Source organism: Acanthopagrus latus, chromosome 13 (assembly GCF_904848185.1).
Source record: "Acanthopagrus latus isolate v.2019 chromosome 13, fAcaLat1.1, whole genome shotgun sequence".
Lineage (NCBI taxonomy): Eukaryota > Metazoa > Chordata > Actinopteri > Spariformes > Sparidae > Acanthopagrus > Acanthopagrus latus.
In genome coordinates, this window is record NC_051051.1 from 8,406,226 (window position 1) to 8,433,717 (window position 27,492).

The 27,492-nt window shown below is 38.9% G+C and overlaps 2 protein-coding genes across 3 annotated transcripts in view; one reads left to right on the top strand and one right to left on the bottom strand.

The window, feature by feature from the left end:
* The window catches only part of LOC119031315 (disks large homolog 4), a 50,420-nt gene that overhangs the window by 17,402 nt on the left and 5,526 nt on the right, over positions 1 to 27,492 (bottom strand). For both annotated transcript variants that reach the window (XM_037119712.1, XM_037119713.1), the window contains exons 2-6: positions 19,614 to 19,775; positions 13,011 to 13,067; positions 3,258 to 3,311; positions 2,063 to 2,113; positions 1,758 to 1,882 (exon numbers count right to left, since the gene is read on the bottom strand). In XM_037119712.1, coding sequence (XP_036975607.1) covers positions 1,758 to 1,882; positions 2,063 to 2,113; positions 3,258 to 3,311; positions 13,011 to 13,067; positions 19,614 to 19,775 — 449 coding nt within the window. The remainder of the gene's footprint in view (positions 1 to 1,757; positions 1,883 to 2,062; positions 2,114 to 3,257; positions 3,312 to 13,010; positions 13,068 to 19,613; positions 19,776 to 27,492) is intronic.
* Positions 1 to 27,492, top strand: part of zbtb20 (zinc finger and BTB domain containing 20) — a 119,959-nt gene that overhangs the window by 7,793 nt on the left and 84,674 nt on the right. The gene's annotated exons all lie outside the window — the stretch shown is intronic.

Here is a 27,492-nt window from a genome sequence, read left to right on the forward strand (position 1 = left end):
TAGCACGGTTTCTACTACAAGGCAAGTTTCATATTTTATTTCAATGCATGTAGGACACCGTTATTGGTTTCGACACAGTATACTGAAGCAAGAAAGTGAAAATAGAGTCTCCCTTTTTATCAATTCAGTTGAGAATCACTTTTGAGTCAAGAACTGATTCTCAATCAAATTCCACACCCACGAATTGAAATTGAATTGCATTGTGAGATTGCCTGAGATTTACACCCCTAATCACCTCTGCACAATGATGACATCGCAGTGGGGTCTAATCGCAGAAGACACCTCACATATTTCTTCAACATTTCCTACTGTGCTCACTATGTCAGAAAAAATGTGTCTAATTACTCTTAAGCCTCTCTTTCAATTAAGTCTCTCCTAATGAAACTGAGATACATCATTACATCCAACTCCAAATGGCTTCTGATATCCTCATACAAAGGATTTGACACAGTCTGAGCTGCATACTGTTTGTGAGGCAGTATTATATATTTTTTGCATGTTTAGAAGAGCATATTTCTATCATACAGTAACAATTTTTTAATGTTGGCAATTCTAGAGCAGTTATTGTGATTTTCAAAGACTTTTCAAATAAATCATTGATGCCACTGAATCACCTGATATGGAAGAATTACCCAGACAGAATGGTTTTCTGTTTGAACCATCAAAAAGAGACTTCAATCCTTGTGAAAGCAACATGAATTTGACGCCCACAAAGTGCAGGCTTTGTCTGGTTTTCGAGGAATTCCGTTGTTTAGATAAAAGGGGCAGTCAGGTTTACAGTATTTTCCTCAAGATGTTTGAGATATGTTGCTCATAGCAGACAGTAAAGGCCACGAAAAAAACTATGCATTCAGGCAAATGTATTCTCTCTAGGCCTGCTTTAAACTCTGAAGTCATTCCAGATGGACGTTTATAGGTCAACTGTAAAGAGGATGAGGAGGATGCCTCTGTGCATGCCTTATTTATTGCAGGGTAATCGGGAAAATGGCTCATAAAGTGCAGGCTTTTACTCCGAGAGGGAGAGACTGCACTGCAGCCTCTTATGAAATTGGGCGAAAAAAAAATTATATTATAACATTTGCATGTGACACTGGTAATGTGGTAAGAATTCAATATTTCATCTAAAATAGGAAATGCTGTTGTTAGCAACTACAGATTTGCTTTCTTTTGCAATGATTAAATACAAACAGTGAAAACAGTTTTTTAATGATACTAAACCTGATGTCCTGATTCCATGTGATGTGCTTATATGACCTCTTTAAACACAGAAATAACGCACAGGCATTCTTTGAACCTCATGAAAAAGCAAAGTAGCAACAACACTGCAATAAATACATCTTTTACTTGTTTTCAGACCTTATTCTAACTGTTCAAGTAAATAAAAGCCCTACAAAAAAGGGTTGAGTCGTGGCAGATCAGGCAGTCCTCTTGGATGTAACTGATGCTGAACACGCTGGACAGTCAATAGGGTACAATTCTGTGCTACAGCACTTTGGACCTAAAAAGAAGAGGTAAAGTTTCTCTTCTGTAATTGTGTTTGCCGGTACAAAAGTGACTGAGTGTCTGTATCAGTGAATTCCAAAGAAAAATTGCAGGAAGGCGCAGAGAATAGGCAGGGTAATTTGAGCTGGTGCAGCAGCATTGTGGAGTCGGCCTGGTGCCCTCATGGGGCTTTTGATTTCCTGGAATGGGGGAATATGAATGTGCACACGCGGGCCGGCATTATATTTATGGTTGATTAGTGTGCGTGGTCTCACCTCAGCCGTCCATCCTGAGCTGCAGCTCCTCCAGGTATAATTTTGGTGATGAAGATGCTGGGGTCGTCGCCCACATGCGGGTTGTCAGTTCCTCCTGCTATGCTAAAGCCAAGGCCTGAGTTACCCTGCAATAGCAAGTACAAACACATTATGATTCACACCAGGGGCTTTGTGGCCACAGAGAGTGGAGACAGACACACCAACAATAATAACAAATACAGTAGAACAACTGCAGTAGAGTAAACATGTGCTAAATATATATTTTTCAAAAATTCAGGTTTAAATGATCATTTTGTCAGACTCACTCTCTCCAGTGTGATCTCCTCATACTCAATTTCCCCCTCGGTCCCGTTCACCTGTCAGAGAGGGATGTGAGTTTATGCAGTATCATTTGTAGAAAATTTAAATTTCTCTTATTGGAACAATTACGCAATTGCAATTTATTTATTTATTTATAAACGACATATCAGCAAAAATAGGAGTCTAAAACCTCAGTCAGCTAATGTCAGTTGAACGTTTGCCCTCTCGGCTGTTTTAAATATATATCTTTAATTGTTACAGTTACAACTGAAAATGGCAACAGAAATAAACAGGTTAGCTAACACGATGCATGCGGAATGCATATCAACCACCAGTTGTCTAACCAGGGTTGATTTGGTCTACTGAATTACTGATGTTATCTGCTGGAAATTCCTATATAGTTTCATGTCTCAATATATATTGCAAAAAACTCAATATAGCAATGTTGCACAAATGCACAAATAGTGTGCAGCACCAGTAATTAGAAATAGGTCTGTCATGGATTCTTTAATACTCTATTTATTCATTAAATTTACCAACAAAATGTGCTATATGGTATGTACCATTAACTGCATATAAAAGTACCTAAATCAAGATATGACATTTTAGTCATATCGCACAGCCTTACTGTATATGTGGCCAAGCGTGGTACCAGGTTTATTTATAATAGCAACACTCTTCTTTTTTTGTCTAATTCTCCTTCTGGCTGAACAGCTTAGCATTGCTTCTGCAATTAAGCAAGTCCCAGAGGAAGATGGAATTTAAAGAAGTTCAGACTTCCCTGTTTTGGTGCTGACCTAGAAAACAACTTTTCTGAGTCTTGCTGTAGTGGTGCAAAAATACTAGCCTAGTAATGGGAAGCTTTTCTCAGAGAAGCCTCATTTTCTAATCCTTTTCATGACAATGCGGTCAAGGTACTTTGCTGCTTTCATTTAAGAAATGGCGACATTAAAGAACTTCAAATCGAATTATGTAATTTTTCTGTTCTGTCAAATGTATATCAAAGAGAGAAACCTCATTTTAATTAAGAAGGAGTCAAATTAATTACTGTTATCACTCAGATTACGAAACAATGAGCAAAGACCTACCTGAATGCTGAAAAAATGAATGGAATTACTGATAATACAGACTGAATATGAAGTCATACTGTCGAGTCTCACATAATAATACAATAAAGGGAAGATTAAACATAATCCTTACATATGGGGAGCCATCGAGTGTGTCAGTGTTCACCACCACTGGAGGAGTATTTCCCTGGAGGCAAAGAGAGAAGAAACATTATGAAGAAACAGTGGCAGGAACACAGAGATAAAGCAGCTCCTGGATCAGCTCTCAGTACATCACTGAAACCTACCGTCACAGCCAAGACTGATGGCCATTTTAGCTCTTAGCTGTGATAACAGCGTTTTCATGCTGCTATGGTTGTCGGTCACTCTGCTAAAGGATAGAGAGCACCACTTGAGAGCCAGTTGTTATTGTTCGCCCATGATGGACACAGATTTTTTCCCAAATTATTGGTCTTTTAGTTTATCTTGGTCAAGCTGCTGGTGAATTACATCATAGTGTGTATTACCGGTGCTGTGAATGGTTATCTAGTTACTACCGTGAACATAGGCATCTGCCTCCTGCCCAATAATCATTCCAAAACAAACCTGTCAGTGATTCATGCACAGCCGTGCTGTGACACATAGTGACAATCTCCCAGCACACTCGGGGAAAAAACAATAAGTTGGTAACAAGGCTGTGACAGCCACCACAGATAGTTCGTTTATCAGCAAGGAGTGTCATGTCAGCTCTCTTGCTGGTCAGTTGTTTTTTATCAAGATTTTATCCAGAGTGATACTGCATCCATTATGGTTTGTGCAAAGTGTAAAGCAACATATTATTCATCATTAGGAACAAAGTGATACAGAAAGGATTAGAAAAGACAGCAAGTCAATGACAGGACAGGATTTTTGGCATTGATATGGTTTGGGTTTACCCACAGGGACTTTTTTCTGTCAGTGCATCTAAAGTGTGACAGTTAACCTCTCCACTCTATTCTTATTCTTCTCTTTTAATCCAATTTCTTTATAATCTCACTCTTTCATGCTTCTGTCAAGGATTTCCTTTCATCATCGAGGTATCTGATGTTGGAGGATGTATATACACCATTATGCACAGTCCTCTTTGGAGAGCACGGTCTGACTCCCCCATCTGAGCTCCTGTATTTATTTCTGTCATGGTTCTTTACCATGCTGATTAGCATGGGAAAGACCCTGTGCATCCAAAGTGCTTACAGGGCAGCAAGCAGCAGCATAAAATCAGCCCGCTGACCTTCACAGACCCGACAGCTCTGACACGCACAAATAACTACACAGCTAACCCCAACCACATTTGAGCCTTTAAGAGAAACAATTTCACATTCTTTTGCACATTGATCGTTTTGTGATTTTGAAGTCTTTGAAGTTTGGAGTCTATTACTCTCTGAGAGATGTACATTGTTATCCAACTCAAAGAAGAAATACTGACTGCTATTGCATTGATTATTAAGTTTATATACAGTCACGGGGCTCAACACTAACTTCTAAAGCGGTTGCCAGGCTGGCAACTAGGCATCAGTTTTGAATGTCGAAACTACAAATATGGTTCTCACCTTATATTTTGGCAACTATACAGGAATGCGTCAACTTGATAATGAAAATGTGATGTGATCGAAGGTTAAAAGACTTTATTATAACACTCCCATAAATGTCTTTGTAGTTTGTGTTTCATAGGATACTTAACGGAATTTGAAGGAGTTGCAGCTTTCACCTCATTATGCCACTGAGCTGCTTTCCCAATGCTGCCTCCCAAAACATCCTAAATATTATTTTTGTTTTTTAGTCAGGTTTATCTGCTTGAGTCAATTTGCACATTAGTTTGTGATGTTGATACATTCGTCAAACTTTTTACCCCACCATCAAACCACTTAATTTGCTAAAGTGAATGCAGCAATGCACAAGGAGCGTTTTTGGTAGCATATTTTGCTGACTTTCTATATGTTAAAAAGTGATGGCCAGTGATATCAATCAATTAATTGGTTTCCATTTCTCAAAATGGTTGCCAATGACAGTGACCATTAATGTCGATCATTGACACAGTTTATTAGGTACACCTGGCTAAAACTAGTGCAGTGACAGTCCTGAAGCAGATTTGTCATGTTTTAGAGAGGTACTGATCAAGTGTATGATCATGTTTTGTTTTATTCTATGGCACACTGAAAAAGGTTTCCATTATTTTGTCCCACCTATCTATATCAATATGTGTAGGCTGAATAATGGAAACATCTCAAAGCCTTGTCCTTACACAACACTACCATCGTATTGTCCAATTCCCCTTTACTAATTATTAATCAAGTTGAATGATACTAATTATAACAGTGATTATACAGAGCAGATACTCATCCACTTGAGGTAAAGGCTATAAACCCCCCACAAAACACCAGAGCTCGGCTTTAACAGCACACTCCTGGACTATAACAGCGCTTGTGCAAAGCTTCACCATGTAGCTGTGTCCAACGGGCCGTGCTGCTGAACATTACGTCAAATTTATCCTTATCTGGAGACAGAAATAATGAGTATAGCCAGCAGAAATCTAAGCCTAGTGCAGGCAGTTTCCCTGCAGGGATTCTGACAGAGCCCTCTCTGCCTCTCTCTTCGCTGTCGAGTCGCTCGACGTCGGGGTTGTCAGGATTTACACTGTTTGGCTGCTCTTGCCCACCTATATTTTTGCACCACCTATTCAGCTAACCCATCCTCAGTAGCACCACCCATCCAATGCCACACTTTTACCTCTTGTTGGATTTTTCATATGCATCAAGCTAAGTGCCAGAGGATGCATATTCAAAGCCAAATAAAACAGCAGATACAGATTTATTTTAATTCCTTCTAGTTACACTGCTCCCCGCATTTTACAGTGTTTTGTGCAATGTTTGATTTTATCATTTCCCCTTCAAAGCACCAAATGAATGAAGCAGTTTGTGTTTAAATCAATTTCTTCTCTCCATTAAGACTTGAATAAATAGAGCAAGTATTGGACATTAAGCACCGGGACCCGCTCAGCCTCTGTTCAAACTGAAGCTGCACGCTGTACTGCACATGCCCCCTCCTGAATATGTGAATCACAAGACTAATCTGATCAATCTCTCCCGCTCTGTGCACGTGTACCTGCATACATGCACGTTCATCTGAGGCCCATGACCCATTCTTTGCACGCCAGTTGCTTTCAATCTGATGGGCATGTTAAGGCAAAGGAGGTAAAATAATGCCAATAATTCTGGTGCTTTTGCCTTTCCTGTTGATATTAATTGTGCAGAGAATATATCAGTATCATCAGAGGGAATGATGTCATGTGTGAGCTGGCACTGGATACAAACCAAAGGTTGCATTAGAGAGGCTTTGCAGCTGCGTGTTCTGCACACCTTGCAGCAGCTGGAAAGCCTTTAACACGTAAAAGCCATCCAGTCAATAGCCAAGATAATGACCTTTACTGAAATACGCAATGTCAAGCAATGAATTGGTACGTGTTTGACGAAGGAAAAGTGTTATTTGATGGCAACAATTAAGCAAGCAAGCATTTTAGCTTGTATCTAAACTGCTGAGAGAGAGAGGTACAGACAGATAACAGTACCATATGCTCCAAACTCAACCTTACCTTAGGGCTGTGCAAGGCTGTTAAAGAAATGGAAATTAGAGCACAAGTCTTTTGTAATGTGTGATTTTTTGTGTGTGTCAGGTCTGATGGCGGGTGATTCAGCTGCCTCTGTGCTTGTGTGTGGGTTTTAAAGCAGGATGTGACAGAGGTTAATTTGGATGTCACATTATGCACAATGCTGGCTTAATGGCTCCTTATTAAATCATGAAAATATCTGGAGCGCAAGAAAAAAGTGGTGCATGTGAGTTGGTTGTGGGGGTGTGGTGACCTGCAGCTCATAAGATGGATATTAAATAAGATAAACTGCACCTTCACACCATTAGAGGACTACGCACACCTATTTCTGCGATGCACAGCCTGAGCACGATTTGATTAGTATTCCTTTACTGTGATTAACATATTCATCACAGGCCTCAAGTTCAGCCAAAGCCCTGACCTGATCTGTGCAGGTAAAGGAAGCCTTTGTATCGTAATAATAACATAATCAACATGCTTCACTTCAAAGACACTGACCACAGTTCTTTCATAAAGATTTCATGAATATGTTGAGGTACAGTCATAATAAGCGTAAACACGTTAAAAAACATGCCTACCATCTTGTGATGACGATGTTTCTTGGCTTTCCGTACATTGTTGAGGAACCGGCAGCCCATCTTTTTGGCGTACCACACGGACATAAACATTCTGCTTCAGTGACGAAATATAAAAAATCGTACTTGATGCCGTGAGCAGACCCTCCTCAGCTCCCAAAATGACACACACACCCACCAAGTGTGTCTCTAGTGTCCACTTTCAACATTACCACAACAGCGTTATTACAAAGTGAGCCGTTAGGTCTAGGCCCGGCCATAACACGGAGTGTCCAGATTGCCTCAATTAAAAGATCTACTTTAATCTAACACAAGACCTTTCGGCTTTACCTACCGCTCAGTCACACATACACAGGATGCGCTTCTGCACAATTATAAATCAAAAAAATCACAGAAAGAGTACAGCCCATTTAGTGTCCTCCTCTTGCTTGGTCGGTGCTGGAGACTTCATTTAAACAAGACCAATACAATCCTCCAAACCAAGGGTTGTATCATAAAAATTACTCATTGCCGATGAGGCTCGTTATCATCTGTGAAACGGCCGTCTTGTCGTCAGAAATCACCCATCCAGAATGAAAATGAGCATTTACAAACAGATAATCCCATTCTTCGTCATCTGTGGCTGTGGATAGCGGTTGCCTCCCTGCTACTGGTCTGTGCTCGGTGAGAACGCAGTTCATATTTTCTGCTGCTACTGTACTGTACCCCTCCCATCCCTGCTGCTCAGGGAAAGAGGAGCGAGCAGCAAAGTTTGATGGCAATTACTTAGCTGTCTCTCTGTATAATGTCAGCGCTGGTGAAGTGAGAGGGGCAGGAATTATACTTTGGCTGAACTTGGAAGGACAAGCGGCTCAAACTGGCCTGACTTGTCCCAGGGAGCACTTGAGACTGAGAGGAGGCTGGAGGCCTGTAAGTCCCAGTTCTACAGTCAGGCAGAATAGTTAAACCGCAACATAATGGTAGCAGAAAGGTTTCTGTTTCTCACATGCAAATGACAGCATTTTTGCTTTGATTGAAATCAGGACTGGGCAATGCATCAATATTATATTGTTATCATGATGAGACTATATATTGTCTTAGATTTTGGATACTGTTATATGGCAAATTTCCTGGTTTAATGGGTGAACATAATCATATATAAATACATTACAGATAAATGCAACAGTTAACTGGTGTCCTTGACACAGTAAGGTATTCTCATCTTTTACGAAGCAACATTTGTCATGACATTTTTGGTGAAAATGATGTCAATATTGAATTTGTATATTAATAAAAAAATTTGTATAGGATTAACAACATGTTTTTCTGCTGTTGATTACCCAAGCCACAACATTTATTTGTCTACTAATCGCCCACATCCCTCATCCAAATTTAACATTAATGTTTTTGTTTTTTTCATTTATACAGGTGGGTAAGTGGGTCAAAAATCTAACCCTAAATAACCCTTAAAGGGACACTATGTAGTTTTAAAGAAGATGTTTAAATTCAGATTTTTAACAGCTACAAAATGAATGAGGTACCAAAACAAACCAAAATAATTATTTTTCCCATAAACAAGCTGCTCTCAAAAGAAAAAAACTGTCCACTGAACATTTTTTGAAGCTATAAAGAGCTTTCTCTTCTGATTAAAATTTCTTCCCCAAAACTACAAAGGGCACCTTTAACCCTAGATCAGTTTGTACATGTTCCTATACAAATCGATGTATTTATTATCGGTTACCAAATAACAACATTCTTGCACATTGGGTTGTTTCCAGGATAATTGAAATGTTGGCTTGTGCTTCATTTCATAAACATCTTTACTTGCTGCTCATTATCTCCATTGTTAATGCACATTTTTACAGGTATTATCAGAGATGAGAAGGAAGCGTGATGGTTCACTCCTTAGCTACTCTCATCATCGTCATCATCATCTCAAAAACAATGTGTTTTACAAGCCAAACGTGATATTTTGCCTGGACTGGGCACTTAAGTAATCCTTATTGGCGAGCCCTGCAAATGTTCCTTAATAAGAACTGCCATTATAGTCCTGCTCAAACCTTAAAGCTGCACCATGGACAGCAAAACACTTGAAAGACAGCGGGTTTGAAGAACAAAGTGAGATGTTTGAATGGGACATTACGCGTACACTTGCCATACAACGTTTGTCCTGAAATTAATGATTAAATGGTGGATGTTGCCTTATGAAGGCAAATAGCTACTTATCAGAAAGAGCCAAATTCCCTTTTAAATCCACATCTTTTTCACAGCTCCCCCTCTCTCTCTTTTTCTGCCTCTCTCTCTCTCTATGTAAGACAGATGGATCGACAGGCGTGTAATATATAAATGCACACACACACATTGGCACACAAAGGCTTGCACACTGAACAGACTTATGTAAGGACACGCTGAAGGACAAGCTGTCAGCTGACGTTCTCATTTTGTTAAATAAAATTCCTCCGTCTACCTATCTCATTTTCTTACCCTTCCAATTGCAAGGCCTCCTCTATCTGTCTTACTCCGCCATTCAGTGTGAACAGCTCTCTCCTCCTATTTTTGCATGCATATTTTTTTCTCTCCCCCACCCTCCCTCCCGAAGGAGCTGAGCTGCTGCTGCACTGTAATTACACCGAAGCTGCAGGGACATATTTAAACATTTATTAAAGAAAAGTAAGGAGGACAGAGAAAATGAAGATAGAAACCAGATAGCAACCAGATAAGAGTGCAGAGCAGGAAGGGGAGGGTATAATGGAGAGCTCTTGGGGAAACACTACAGAAAACAGTAATTGAATCCTTACATTAAAAGATTTTTTTTTTTTTTTTTTTGCCAAGCACAGGCTGTTTTGTCTGAAGAGGATTTGTGTGAAAAGTATTACTTGTATAGGAACAGTTCTGTGGTTAAAGGAGGGAGAAAGTGATAGGCATCCTTTTTCATTAGAAGAGACAGAGTGTAACATAGACTGGGTGGTGGGGGTCTCTGTCACTCCCTCCTCATCAGGTGAAGGATAAATGCAAATGTGTTGTGTAATGTTTCCAGCTCAAGATAAATGTAGCGTATTGATTGTGAAAGAAAACTGTTTCCATGAGACAGATCTCTGTTGGTGAATGAAGACAAAGAGCTGCCTTAAAGCTAGTTAACATCTAAAATATAGAGAATTCATTGAATTTTAAAGACATAGATGGTTTCTTGCGGTAATTGTGGTATTTTTACCGCTTCCTCAGAGTCACACAAAAACAAACATACACACACACTCAGGGATGCCCTCTTTTATGTCTATATGTGAGGCTCGAATGCTGAATTCAGCCAAGCTTAGCTCAATATCTAGATGCCTGTGGGATTGGCTGCAAAGGGAGGGAAATACCCTTTCTGCAACACTGGAGCTTTAAGACTGTGTGCTCATTAGCTTTTTATAAAACTACCCGTTGAACAACCCATTCATGACTCTTATTTCAGGATAAGAAAGCAAATAATTTTGCCTCCTTGTATAGAAATCTTTGTGTGCTACAAGTTGTGTACAATTTAATTTCTAAAAGCATGTACTTGTATTAGAGCTGTGTTTGTTTCCCGTGGAAGTTATCATGCTATTTGTTCCACGTCTATCCCTGTTGGTCTTAATTTTGATTTTAGTGCTAGAAGTGGTTTGAAAAATCTATGTCTTGTTACTTTGAATTCTCCTCATAAAATCTGAATATTATGGTATTTTTGACCAATTACCTCTATTGATTTTGTGACAGTACTGTAAGAATGAAAACTGGCACTTAGCACATTTTTGCAAATAATCATTGGTAATGTGGATATAATGACTGACTTGGTAAAGACAAGTGTAAGAACATGCAGAACAGTCTTGTAAATTCAGAAAATAACATGCAGAATTGAAAAGCAGTAAAAAAAAATCACATATGTCATATCATGATATGATGACAGCCCAAATCTTAGACATTAGTCTCATGTCACAATAACCATGTAACTTATATATATTGTCCGAGTCTAATTTGGATCTCATGTTTGCTGACAGACAGAACATGAACTTTCAATGTAATCTGTCACAACAATTTATGTTGCCACATAATAGGAGAACACGGTGCAGCAGAGTTATAGAGTCATATAGAGTAGACGAGGTGAGAAGATTCATTAATATGAGCACAGATCAATATCAAAAGTTCTGGGCAGTGTGAGAAGAAATCACTTCTAATTACATTATGCGCTCAGTTTGAAAAAAAAAAAAATAGATGTCATCTGAAGCTAAAGCACCTCTTGGCTAAATCATGTACATAACCCAAGGACCTCATCTTACTTTGCCAAACCATTGCAGTGCTTCCTGAGACAATCCTACCCATAAATCAATGGGCCTGGAGTGCTACTGGCAGACCCCACACCATTAAAGCAATAAAGAGACAGACTGACGACACCACCTACACATCAATGACGACCACACGGGCACTACACCTTCTGCAAAGACATCCATGCACATAGGTGTTACTGTAATGCATCTCGAAGATCGTGCCCAACCAGAGTAGAAATCTGATTCATGCATATGCAGAATGAAGTACCTCTATATGTGTGTGAGGGAATGTGTACACACACATTCTTCTTATTGATGACTTTATGCTGAGGGGTGCACGATGACCCACATGTTAAACACTTTAATTATAAGCAGGCACTATAAGGCAGGTGGTGATCAAGGTCGGGGCAAGCAGGCAAAGACAAGAGATGATGTATAGTTACAAGAGTAACTACTTGTTCAAGAGAGACGGAGACACTGGAAGCCTGATTTTATTGTCCTCTCCCTCCGAGGATCCTATCTTCTCTATTCTTTCAAATCAAGTACACTTCTAACAAGCTTTCGCATTCAGATGTAATATATGATAAATGATAATTTGCTTGTATTTCCCCTTGCTTTGCTCAATAGACACATCTTTTGAGCAATTCATGGTGCATGGGGCTAATGCAACATGTCTGATCATAAAAGTGTGTTTATTAAGGAAGCAGCAGAGCCATCATTTCAAGGTTATGGAAGTCACTCTGCACAGTCTAACACTGACACCTACAGGTACCAGCATGCCCTGCAAAAAGATGATCTGTCAGTCAAACCCACATGTAATATGACACCTTCAATATATGGTGCTTTAACTGGGACATACATTAGGATTAGATGTCTCAAAGCATTATAGGTACTTTACTATTGACGTACAGATTTTAGGAGAGTGGGTTTTTGAGTGGGTATAAACTGTAGCCTGAAAAAAGGTTTCCAGAGGGATATGCCAGCAAAACCATTTCTTTTACTGGATCCATAATGAATATTCTTTGATATGTTCACAGCAGCTTAGGCGCAGGAATGTATGATTAGAAATATGAATATGAATGAATTTATTGTTAAATTGTGATGGAAGCACAACATTTAAAATCTTTACATTTCAATTTGGGCCCAAAAATAGTCACAACAAAGGGAACAAATCTTTCATTCCATTCAAATTTGAATGACGATGAGTATGAACACACCGATATCATCAGAAAACAGGTGACCTCACACTCTGGTAGTCCAGATAAAATGGTGTTTTACCATCCAAGATTAGACAGCAAAAACGCTGAACGACGTGAAATCAAACTAAGACAGGAAATGAGGACACAAAATCAGACGGATGATGATTATGGATGATGGAGCTGGTAACTCTCAGGGTGACGGCGCGGCACAAATCGCTGTGCTCTTACCAGTGTGGAAACAGCGGAGGTGTACATTGGAGTGTGTCCCGTAGACATCAACACAGGCTGCAAAACAACAGAAGGGAGAGGGTAATTGTGCACGGCATGCGGATGGGTACAAGGGGCAGAACAGTCGGCACCACTTTGTTTATGCTTCTGTTTGTTCATGTATTTAAAAAAAAAAAAAAAATAGCAGTAGGGCGATGACAAGTTCATGTCTGACATACATTCACTTCTGGGTTCACAGCAGAGCTCCAAAAAATACTGATATTGAGGTATGTGACTAATAAGAACCTATATACTTATAGTTTAACAGCTGATACTTTAATTATACTATTGTGTTTACATTAATTAAGTGGGGAAAATTAAGCAGTGAACCATACAGAGAGCATACAGGACAGTTTTGCGTAAATTTGCATAAAAGACTCCAAAGACTGACTCACTGCATATAAATGCATTAGTGCAAAATGTATCAGTCTGTAGATCAGTTTTTGTACATGAATTTAAAGATATTCAAACCACCTAGACTGTTCCAGACAAATTCTACAAATGAGTCACTTGCCTTTATTTATTACTTGGATCCTATTATGCATGGACTGTTACATAGTGAGCCATAAATTTTAGAAAAAAATCGCCCACAGTAGAACAGAATATTCACAACTTAACATGCTTTTTAGAATACATACAAATACATTCTTCCCCCACTAGTCACACATATCTTATTGATGGACAGCTTATTCAGAATCTGTTAACCAATCAAAAACAGTGGGGTTGTTATTCAGTTATAGCATAATGCATTTTACCCTCCGCAGCTGAAGGTGTTACTCTGAACAATACACCCTATGCCTATGAATTTTACAAACAGCAGCAGTGCAGCATTTTCACATGTCAGGAGACAGTTTCCCTCCCGCTGGAAAAGTTTTACATTGCAGCAAACACATCATTAAAATATGAATGTTGGGACAGCTGTATTTGCTGATCCAAGTGGAACTGCCGCTGATCCTGATATATACAGATACTATCTTCTACTTGCTCTCCCTATTACAGGCATGGCCTCCTATTAATGGCTCCGATGGGGGCATTTTTGGATGTAACCCCTTTGCTCAGTGGCACACCAGCAGAGGTTATTCTCACTGGCATTTATTTATTTAACCACACTCCTTCCAATTAAGACTTTCCTCGCAGGTGAATAGTTTCAGTAAGGCAACCTTGTGCTTGCAAATCCTTAACCCTTCTGCTGCCAGCACCCAGACATGAGCAGGGAGAGGGGGTAGTGCAGTAAAGGAAAAGGGAAGCTGAGGCATTCAACTTATAAGACTTATAAAAGTAAAACACAGGGAAATGGGATCAATGAAAGGCAGAGTATCCACTGTAGTCACTCACCATTTCACATAGTAATGAACGGGGTAACAAAACCATAAAAAAAATAAATAAATCAAGAGTGAGCTGCCATGAGGTAATTGAGACACTGTGTAAGGAAGCAATACTAGTGGTAGGGGTGACACAGAAGGCAGATAAAGCAGCCACCAGCATTATCATCATCACACTTAACATCATTGTCATCATAGTCAACACTGTGAAAAAAAAACTCTTATGTCATTTAGACTTTAGATATTTATTAGATATAACTTTTAGATGGAGTTACTTTTAGATGGAGTTACTTTTAGATAAATACAGATTTTTAATTTTTTTTTTTTTTTATTCTATTCTATTCAAGGATGCAGACCGCTGTCATAACGTGATGCAAACACTTCACTTTAAACTAAGTGAGCCCAGACCTTTAAACTTAATAGTGCATTCAGTCCTCCCTGAAGAGAAACACAAGACTTCATAAATAATGGCAGTATTCCAGAAATAGAAATAGGGCCAATCCTGGTTCCCAAAACACTGTGAACAACATCAACATGCTCCCTTTCATGTGAATATCCTCAAGACTGAGAGACAGTTTTGTTGCAGTGTAGGTGTCTTAATAACACTTGTATTGTTGCTGTAATTTTATTTTCAGTTACTTCTCCCCACCACTTCACGTATTGCCTGTTAATGTTTATAAGACAGTTTTGTATCCCACTCTAAAGTTTTGATTCATTATTATCTGTGAACATATTGAGCACAAGAATATATCATCAGTTTCTGTTAGGAGGCTTGGGACTTAGGCATATTTTTACACATAAGTGTTACCTAGATCAGCTCTTTCTGGAGGGATGATACAATACAGACTTAGGCATATTTTACACATGAGTGTTACCTAGATCAGTGTAGTGCTTTAGATGCTAGAACTCTGGCTAATTACATGGCGTGACTTGCCAAACAGATACATGCAACGCAGATAAAATGAGGATAAGGTAAAGATTATGCGGTCATAGTGTTACAAGTATCTAAGGTGCAGTCCCACTTTGTTGGTAAAACAGGAAACATCCAAATAGAATATGGATATTACCGGAGCAAATTCTGTAACTAATTTATCAAAATAATTTTCAAAAAGACTGGTGCATTCTCATGTGGTGTCAGGAAACCTTAAAACAAGTACATGACAGACAAACATTCTTAGCACACAACAGCAATGGTAATAAACAGTGATTCTTCACATGCACAGTGTGGTTTCAACTGTGTGGCGATAATATCTTTGTATGGATTCTTTTTTTTTTTTTAAAGTTTTTAATGCTACCAATTGCTGATAGTTGGGAAAAAAAATCAGCATCAAGACATGAGGAAGCTCCTGGGCCCAAGAGATGCAAGCTAGAAACACACATGAATAATACAGAGCTTATTAAAGGTACAAAGTCATGTTAAAGAAACACCACAGACTGATGAGGAACAGTCAAAAAGTTGCACTGCATCTTCTTTAGTAGGAATGGGCATTTATAAAATACTTCATAAATGCTGAGACTGGGTAATAAAATCAAATTTGGTACTTTCAGAACATTACATCACTTTACTGTAAAGCAACTTTTATTCAGGAATAATACACTTATACCATATCACGATATAATGCTATCTGATGTCAAGGATGATATATCGTCCATTTCGCAATATCATATTGATATATTGCCCAGCCCTACTCTTTAGCTTGGCCTTGCCTTGCCCTGGTCATCACTGTGCTCCTCCTTTATCATATATCACTTGTGCAGCAAAACGCACTTCGTCCATTCTAAAAGTTACACTCGATGGTCAAGAATCTTAAGGACAATACAAACATGTAATACAGCCAGCAAAATAATGTGGCTGTGCAAGGACCTGACATTAATATCCTGTGAGGGAATTTGCATACTGTGCATATTGAGGAATCGTTGACTTTTGATGTCTGATGAAGGTCCTAGATTAAAGTATTTTCCTCCTACTAACAAATTCTGACGCAGAAGTTGAGACCGCCCACGCTTTTATTACTGACACTGCAGGTCGGACTAAATATCACATCCTGTTTATATCATATAACAAGTTTAAGATATTTGGACAACATTTATATTCAGTATTTTTAACCACAAGTATGAAGAGATATTTTTCAAAAAGGCTCAATAATTTAATAATTTACTAAAACAGCCAGGCACTGTAGATTTTAACAACTCTTACTCAAACAGCAGTAAGTAGTATGTTCTTTAGGGACTATTTTCAGTTGAGGATTAATACACATTGTTGCAGTAGTGAGTATTTATGGCAGCAGGCACATTGTGTGGAATTAACAGTAACTCAAAATAAACTTCATTCAACTGTAGAGACAAAATTAGAGACATAATCATCTTTTTCAACAAAATGTAACTCTCTGGAGAAAGATAGTTAATGTCTCGTCCCAATCAAATATTGACCTCTGGTTTACTGTCGGACCTGAGCCACCATTCCCAAAGCTACAGTGCGTGACAATCTGGTTACGAGACTTGCCGCTCATTCATTCTGTGGTTTTTAACAGGATGACATTATCATTTATCGATAATTTATCTGGAGACTTATTTCATATACTAAGCCTCTTACTTACAATGTAATTATTACTTTGCATAAAATGATATTTCCTAAAATGTTACCTCCTAGATGTACTAGTAGTCATACTTCCTGATACCACAAGCCTCTGGGAGATGACTGAATGAGTCATGTAATGGATCTGCACCACTGGAGGGCTCACATCACATTTTAAAATTACTCTCAAACAGACTTAAATTACCTCACAACGGCGGACTTTAGGGAAAAGGAGCAAGTCTCCCTCCCCCATCGCTGTAATAAATCGTGCACCCATCAGCTGTGAATAATTACTGATCCCTTGGCGTGTGCTGGTGGATGACAAACTCCATTGGGACAAAGGGAATTAATCATACCAGCAAGAAAGGTCAGGAAGGGATCACGCGTCTGCCCTTTTGTAATAGCAAACAATTTCATGTTTTCACACTGTTTTGTTAGTATTTCATCATGATGTATTTGTAAATTAAACTGCAAACTTTTTCATACATTTCATGTGTTGTTACAGTACATCCTTCTTGAAATACCCCACTAATCGTGTTAAACAGATACTGACTACAGATGCTACTGGATTCACAGTGATTTGACAAATCAGGTAAGAGTTAGAGACATACAGAGACTGTGACAGACAAAATTACTACAACCAAACTATTGCCTCTCGCTGTGTTGTTTATTGCTTATTGAACAATCCCAATTACATGAAAACCCAGTTGTCAGCAGATCTTTCTTTCTCAGATTGAGTTTGCTCAGGTCCTTTTTCTTTTAGATGCAAATGACCAGAGGGACGTGATGTAGAATCAGATTGAAATACATTAAAAACAACTTTGGCTGATCACTGACATACGCAGTTTTTCGTCATATTTTTACTGTGCTCCTACTATTTCAGTTTGACGGTGCTCCTAAACCTTCACCTTCTCAGCGCACAAATCTCCGTGGACACTACAGCTCATGCTGAACAGGCTCTGTGTGTTTTAAATAGCAGCAGGAAAGCTCTATAACTCAGCCTCTCCTCTCTGCTTATTAAAATAAAGCATTTTAATGGACATGTCTTCTCCTCAGGGACCTCAGTGTACTCCCATGTGTGGAAGAGAGAAACACTCCCCCCCTCAGAGAAAATAAATACAGGAACTCTTAAGTCTTAATAGCCACTGAGGCTGTTAAATAACATGTGTGGGCATATGAGATGGATCGTTATTGAGTGTGCATTATAGCTTACACCTGCTTGCATTAGTAGCTACAGTATGTATTTGTTAATGCACTCAAGGCAGCGTGACTCGGCTCGTATTCCCACTGATGTCAGCTGTCTCTTTTGACTGTCTGACACAAAGTTGATGTGCTGCCTGCTTAAATGACTCCTCCTTTGTCTCTCCGCATTCGATTTTGCATCTGTTAGACGTGTGTGAAATTCTGAAATGAAGCAGTTCAATGACTGTGCTGGGAGCTGCTTCAATTGTATCTCAGTAGACGCAAACACTACCACCCACTAACATCTGGCGTTTGTGTTCAGATCGACTAATGGGTCCTCGTCAGTCTGATGAGGTGCTGCATCGTTACCTGTTGTCAGGCGTGTTTATGACGTTGAAAATGACACACCGGAAAATAAAGCAGTATGGCACACTCACCTACTTGCATTGGAGAGGGAGTCAGTCGCCTATTTTTAGCAGGTGTGCCCACGCTCAAGAAAAACCTGCGCTAATTTAGGTGAAAAAACTGCATCACGTCAACGTCTGCAAAGCTGATGGCACTTAAAAATATAAGTGTGCCTTTCCAGTGTGAAAGAAGTCTTCTTTCGGTAAATGGAAGATTCAAATCTCATTGGATTACAAGATGAATCGGACGCATTTCTTTCAAAATTTAATCAGGCTGTCTGTTGGTATACATGTTAGTCTGCAAAACTAATCATGAGAGATTTTATTTCAATGTGTAACTTGGAATCAGTACTACAGTTTCATGTTATAATCTATCAGGATAAATTGATCTGTGACCACATCCTGAAATGGTTCAGGCAATCACATTACTCAATACATCTTGGGTCCACTTGCACTTTGATTCCTCGCTGTAAAGCTCCGATATCATGTTACTCAGTATGCATGTTCACACAGGTGTAAAGCGATCAGGCACTTACAGATGACACGGGCCATATTTCCTCATAAACACATTATGTTCTCATTAAAGTATTTATATAGAAGAGTTTCAAAACACACAACTCATGATTTGAAGTGCAGAGTTATAATTGATAATGTGTTGTAACGACACGCTTGCGTCTGGGCTAAATGAAAGTCTTTATATAAATTCAACAAGCTTAGAGGATTTTACGTCTCTGAATGAAGAAAATGAGAATGAGGGAAACCATATTACAGTGACTATAAATCTGTCTGCTGATTAAACTCAGGATTTCAGACCAAGCATTTGTGTTAACAGCACACTGATGTATTGTGAGTAATTAGTGATACCATTTCTTTGTCAAATGTTGCTTTTATTTGAAGGTTATCATCCTCACTTATCCAATCAATGCAATTATCCCCTTCTACAGCAGCTACAGTTAAATTCAGAAGTGATTTTCTCCTCAGCAAAATATGCAAAATATCTCTATTTAGTTATTTATTTTAATATCAGGTCAAAAGGAGGAGATCAACAGTGTACATCAATGAGTGTGCGTGTGTGTCCTACCTTGACAGGGGAGATATGTGTATGTGGTGTGTAGCCATGTATGGCCTCCATGGCGGCAAGGTTCTTGTCACTCATATGAAGCATCTCGGCACTTTTCCCTGGAGCCAGATGTGCTGGACTGTGCTCCAAGGGGGGCGTCTCCTCATCCTGGTACCTGTACTTCTGCAGGTAGACACAAACAAAGTTGAGGTTGTTAGTTCCAACAGGACTCATTCACAAGGAAGCAGCTATTGGCTGAATGTATTTTAAAGACTGTTAATGTTTAAATCACAAAGAGAGTCCACTGCCAGCCTTATTATTGCAACATTTCATTAGCTGTTGCTACATGGACAATATTTCTTAAATTATAATCTGATCGAAATCATTTTATATAGATCTGAACTTTCCATCCATTTTGCAAGCTGTGAGGCATCTCATCTGCAAGGAATATAACAGAGGAAGAAGAGAGTGTTTTTTTCCTCAGCTTTATAAAGATATCAGTTCATTCATTCATTCATTCATTCATTCATTCATTCATTCGTTTTGCCTTTTACTGTCATTTTCAAAACCGACCAACATCATATATTTATTTTACAGGTACAATGGATTCTGGCTTTCTTCATCTTCTCTATACTAGTTTGAACCATATTGTTTTGAGCCTTTATACCACTGAGACCTTCATGAACCATTACATCTGTTATGAACCATGAACCATTACATCTGTTAAGCTCTCTAACAAAAAAAGGCTGTATTGGCTAAAGACCAGTTCTTACAGTAAATGTTTATGTCAACAGAATAACATGTGCAGAACGTGTATATATATGTGTATTCTAACCAGAGAGAAGTGATCAGCTTAACTGCTTACATGGTTATTAGGAGCTAGTAATTTCCTATTGAATGGATTATACACCACTCTTCTTTATCTGATTGAAATGTATTCACATTTCGGATATGTTCAGTGTTTAGATCTGAACATGGACAATATCTGACAATATTCACTCAGATGGAAGACTTCAGGTCAACAGTTTATATTGCATGAGTTTAATAGGGTCTGGTGTTTACATGCAAGAACAATTGTAATCAGCAGAGCTTTGTAACATTGGCAAAGGTGATGTTACATTGTGAACTCCTCTTCCTCGTTGGATATTTTGTGTCTTTTGACATGTTTGAAAAGCTGTCTATCCTAAAGATAGATAACTATCGCACAGTATTTTCCTTAGAATCCACCATCTTTGATAAGTGGAGCTTAGGCTTTTAAAGCAACTGTAATTGGAATATTGGGCTCCACGTCAATGCTGCCATTCTCTTCACACTGAGGTGTTTACATTAGGCATTTACATTCTGATTGGGCTGTTATTCCAATTATAAATGGAATATTAGGGTCAGCGTAAATGCAGCTATTGATGGGCACAAAATGGTGTAAATGAAAGACTGCCTACCAAGGACACAAAGCGGTGTTTCCACTACAGATTCATCTTCAGCCAAATGCAGACTTTCTATATGGAAATCTGGTATATCGCATAACATGTGTGACGCCTACAAGCGCTAAGTGAAGACCAAGAAAGATCGCCATTGTGCATTGAGCAGAGCAATCGTCCTCCACAACCACATGGAGCAACCAGAGCCGTGACTCACAGTGGCTCTACAGTAGCAGATCATGCAGGCTCTTCCTAGTAACCTTCCTCCCCTACCGATAGCCCACACCTGGGCAGGCTGCCAGCAGCCCACTGTGTTTGCCACACATGGTAGGTTGCATTCTAGGCGTGATGACACAAAATCTGCACACAGCAATTTCCATCACAAACACATCAGAAGGTGGGCAGCATCACAGTGGAGATGTGCCGAGCTGTCCTGTGGGCTAACAATTGTGTTTTAGTTACAAATCCGTACTCCCCTGAAGCCCCCAGGCTCACAATGTGCTCTGCTGCACTGCAGATGTGAAGCGGCCCATTCTGAAAACAGAGACATTTTGGAGGGATCATTTGAATTTTGGCTGATGGCCTGATGGCCAGCTCTGCCACTCTCCCTCTCTCTCTCTCTCTCTCTTTTTCTCTCTCTCTTTTTTTGGAGGCAGACGGAGAGGGAGGTGCATCACCGAACCCTGTCTCAGACGGGCTGCCTAGCAACCAGAGCAGAGCAGAGATTGCAGTGCCACAGTTGGGGCTGCCAGCATCGGTCCTGGATCACATTACACTGAGACAGCAAGAAAGAGAGGGAGTGAAACAGAGATGAAGATAAAGGAGATATTGTGGGGGAAGGGTAAAAATGAAAAAAAAAAGTGAGAGCATCAATAAAGGAAAGCAGAACACAACAGCATGGGGGTGGACCTGAGAGAGAATGAGTAGTTGTTGACAGCAGCGTTCCATAATTACAGGTTGATAAGCAGGAAACGGTTGATTTTTCTTCATCAAGCACTGCAGAGGCGGCTACGGCTACATGTAAACAAAGATTAAATATCATGTAACTGTATACTACCAACTACCGATATACAGTGTAACTGCTGCTTAATTAACACACCCTCTCTGTCAAGTAAGATTCACATAAAATAACAGAAATATGAACATAAAGATTTGTAAATGACATGAATCACAGTTCAAAGTAGCCCTCAGCACTTTGGTCGCCACTGCCTCCCCCTTTCCTGCATGACCAACATTCATGCCGCCATGTTGCCTTCTGTCCCACTGGTGGGGGATGTGAACGCTCAAGATATGTTACAAATTGTCCTTCTGGAGAGGGGCTTTGGTGCATTTCCCCTGGCCAGTGAAATGCATGATCGTTGCTCAGTGTAGCGCAATAGCACAAAAATACAATTCTACAATACAAACTGTTTAAAGAGCCTGAGATTAGCCCAGTTGCAGATGGTATCTTGATTTAAACCTTTTTTTGGAACACATTTAAGAGCTGAATGATATCAAAAACAAATACTCTGAATTGTATGTATATTATATATTATATGAAGTGAATTTTCTCACAGTGACAGCACAACCAAGGGGTGAATTCTGGTCAGCCAGGGGACAGTGCAAATTGTAGGGGAAGACTGCACACAATTGTTTTGATTATTGATTGATCTGCAGATTATTTTCACTTTAAATCAGTTAATCCTTCAAAACATTTTTAAAAATGCCTAAAAAGAAGTCTTGCTTCTGTTGTCCAACCAACAGTCCAAAACCAAAACACTCTTAATTTTCTCTCCTACATGTCAAAGAAAAGCAGCACATCCTCACACTTAAGAAGCTGGAAACATTTGACTAATAAACTAATTGAATTGACTAATCGTTGCAGCACTGTCCTACAATCCCATCCTGTCCTATTATCAAAGTTAATTTCAGTTTTCCAGCTGGTTAATCACCCATCATTGCATTTACCTGCTGTCCCAGATAACTATTGGCCCCTGATTAGATGGCTAAAATGAAAACAAGCAGCTGTGAGCCCTGAGGGCAAAGACAATGAACTTGTGCTTTTTCAGGCCGTTCAGTTTTTATGCATCATGAAAGACAGTATTGTTTTGACTGTTATATCTGAAGGCCTAAAATGTTTCTCTTTGAAGGACCCACATTATATCGAGCACGGATGCTCACATCAGCACAGGTGTAAACTGACAAACAACAAACAACAAACAACAAACACTTTGTTAAAGGGTAATGTTGCACCACAGGTAAAAAAGTAAGCAAGTCGTATGTAAAAAAATATATATAAAAACCTAGCCTTAATAAAGGGTTGATTAAAAACACTTATTTACACTTACTGTCTATACTCTGTAATGTCTAAAAATCATGGATCATTCATTTACACTATTTCTGTATCCCACATGCACATTTTGTTTTACTACGAACCCCAATATGGTAATATGCCATTGCCATTTAAGGTTGTATTAGAGTTTTGTATGCAATTGAATGAGCTGTGTTGGTTTATTGATATCAGACACTTAAAGGGTATTAAGCATGCATGGTATAGTAACTGTTGGTCGATGTTTTCTTTATTCTGCTACACATATATAATGAATTCACATGTGCAAAATAATCACAGTATATAATATAAACCGTTTTAATAAACATAATTAGATGTTGTGTCAATAACATTTGTTTACGTGAGACTCTTTCATTCACACTCAGGGGGTCTGTAACAGCTTGCAGCAATTAAAATCTGCTTCTAACCGTACAAAGAAACCACTAAATTACCACTGCAACAAAATACCTCTGAGTATCTCTGGCTTAATTGTATCAGTATATCACCACTGAAGGAATCCAGTACGTTTTTAAGGAATAACTCGTCTGTAAAGGACGATATAAGGACTGTCCCTGAGGTTTTAGTTGCAGTTGTCGGCCATCCTGCGCTATTATAAGAAGTGCCCACTGAGAGGCTGAATAAGCTGATCCTTTAATGGTTAAATGAGTTAAGTTAATGCAGAGCAAATGTCAAATAATATCTACCATTATCTGAGCTTATAATTCAAGGACCAAGCGCTTAAATGACTGTGCATTAGGTAATGGGATGAAAGCTAACCTCACCTCTCCGGCATATCATTTCCAAGAAACGTCATCTGCAAATACATTTGATGTGTAAAGTGTTACAGGAACCATGAGGCGCTCTGCAGGTGTAATTAAAAGGTTGCAAATGCTCACCACATCTTCACAGAATTTAAGCTTTTGCAAGCTAATCTATTTGCATTTTCTTAAATGATGACTAATCCATTTTTTTAAAAAAATTTTTTCAGTATCTGGATTAATTTGAACAGTTGCTGCTCTCATGAACTCAGAGAGATTTTATGCCGGGAGCTAAGTCTGTGTGATGATCCACAGCACTGGCAGAATTAACTATATGCTGGAATTTAGTTGTGTGCAGTACAATATATCTGAATGAGGTAAATCTTGAATCAATTTGTTAAAGAGATGTTTAATGATGACCAGCCACACTTCTCCTTTTCAGGCAACCGCTAATGATACATTGACTGAAACCAATAATCTTATTCAAATAATCATCCAGTCAGTGCTCATTGTGTAAAATATACATAAGAGTACTTTATTACAGTTAAATACATAACTAGCCTGTGTCACACCTCAAATATATCAACCTTCTGCTACACTGTATAAAATTTTGTCAATATCTGTCATTACACTTAATATCAGACACAATCAACTAACAAGTTGATTCTGAGGTTGTTTTGTTTGACTTATTAGAAGAAAAAAAACACCTGATATTCATTTTTTTTAATTGATCTCATGCAGTTTGTACATCATACTGACTCCTTAATAACATGAGTCTTGCAATTATCTACTGATTGCATCAAGGATGACAGATGCAATCAGTAGATAATCACAAAAGACTCATTCAGACAGTTTGTTTTAAAAATAACTCCATTATCTGGCACCTATACAACTTCTTAAATCGTGCAATTTTCTGAAGTTTTAGAATTTTTACACTCAAACAGATGACGTATAAGAAAAATTATGCATTAGCTCCACACTATCATCACGCGCGAGCCCTTTTTCCACTGGATTAGCTCTAGATCTTCAATTGGTTCCATTTGAGATTCCTGAAACTGGAGCTATCTAGCATACCAGCCCATGTTTCCAACAGTTTTTAAGGGAAACCATTATTACCCATGATGTGTCACCCATGGAGAGCATTGGACAATGCACAACAATCTGTAGAATTGACATGCATTGGACTCACAATAGAGATCAAGGATGTTTTTTGGTCCAGCGGAGAACCAACTTTTCTGGTTCCAGACTAATTTATTTTTGGCCTTAGTCCTCGAAAGCATCAACCAGAACAAAACCATTTTCATGTTTCATGACACGGCCATATTTAAAAATAATTTGGACAAAACAGCATTGGGTGCTTGTGGAGCCAGGCAGTGTGTGCAACCGGCCATCATATGTAATTAATGGGAAAAGTGATATGTCTGTGCCTTGCACTTAATAGTTAAAAGTAGTTAAATGTATTCATCACCGGAGAGGAGTGCTTGCCAGGAGCTCTGAGCAATGATTATGCTGGCGATGCATTTCTAGTGAGGCCTCTCGGTGTGAATAGCTTCTGATGAGAGAACCATGTTTGTCTCTGATGGTTGTCTGAACTTTCTCTTTTCCACTACAGCCCATCAAAACACAGTCATTGTTGCCTTCTCAGTTGATTTTCACTCCCAAGTGTCTTATCAAGTGCCAAACCCCAAACACAGCTTTCATCTCATTTGCATTATCGCAACGGCTGTTGTCGCCAGCCAACACCTACCAGTACAACTGTTTTTTTTTTTGTGTGTGTACATGTAAGCCTCCAAAGACAGAAGATTCACTCATCTTCCGCCAGTGATTATTATTCTCCAAGGTGTTTCAGCACAACACTTTGACAAGTGTTAGTATCCTGTAGCTATGTATGCTGCAACAACAACAACAGACTTTAAATTTACCATGGGGCAGAATGCTCAAAGCTGCACCGGGAAGGATTCTAATGGAAGAAGTCACCCAGCCTGATTCAAAAAGTGGGGCTGCAGCTTAGAAGAGTTTCTTATCCCCCTGTGGAGACGCTCTAGATTCACCCTTTTCACCCAAATTTAAGTCTACTATTGGTTGTAATCACTCTAAACTAACTGTAATAATTAAAATTAACATGAAATACAAAGCTTCTACTGTACCTGAACAAGACATCAATCACAAGAACGATGGCTTTGTAAGGGTCCAAAAATACTCACTAAATGTTACAAGACTAAGACAGAAGAGTGTTCATGTATTTACTTATTTATGATTTCCAGCATTTTTTAATTTATTAACATAAATCAAACTGTAAAAGCAGTAACACAGGCCCATTTGTGTTATAAAGGTGTATGATAACTTTGTGCTGGTGGTTAGCGGGGCTCCGGCAGGCTGAAGGTGTTTCATATTGAACATCACCTCCACTGCATCAGTACATGCATCTCCCACAGGGACACAATCTAAGTGCACATTCTGCCTGGAAGCACAATTTACATTGTCCAACTAAAACTTTGATCAAACATATAAAAATACTTTCAGCAGTGCATGTTTTTGAAGCTCATTACTGTCCCAGCCAACTCAAGACTCTCTCTAAAAATAAAAATAAAAATCCCTGAGGTGATGTTGGGCTTTCTTCACCTACCAGAAGGCTGATATCACTACAGTGAAACAGGAGAATGCATAAAAAATAAACTCCCAAGATACATGCCGAGCATTGGTTTTAGAAACTCTACATCTTTAGTCTCCCTTACATTTTGTGCTTAAATATTCACTTGTTAATTTATGTTCGTCTAACTCAATTTAATGCGGTGATTCTGAATCTCATTTTTCTGGGATGAGTCATCATTTATAAGACCCACACAGATGCATCATCCTCAAATTTAATAATCAGATTAGAGTCATAGATACAGTAAATGGTGCCACAGTGCGTGCTTGGCTGCAGTGCTTCTGTTCTGCTGAGGGTAGTGCGATGGGATGGGGGTGGGGGGGGGGTTCATCTTGTCTGGAGCCTGTTCACAAGAACGTCTTGCTTATTTGTCATAAAATATATTTACATGAATATTTATATAAAATGTAAGAAAAACTGTAGACTTGGGCATCTGTGATTTAAGCTGCAATATGGCCAAGTGCAAAAACGAATCTGCAATTTTTTGATATAGGTAAAATGTGTGACAAAACAGTGTTATTATCAAGTACTGTAGTGCTGCAGAGATGCCCTGGCCAGCAAATCTTGTTCCCCAGAATTTGATAACACGTTTGTTCACTACAAAGCCCAACAAATGTCACATCATCATGATTTGAATAGTTTTATCACTGAAAATGAAAATTGTGATGAAAAAAATGATCGTTCTCACAAATTGTGAATCGATATCTGAATATCTGTCAACACAAAGCCCTACTGCAGACCACGTGGACTTTAAGTGAAACTCTCA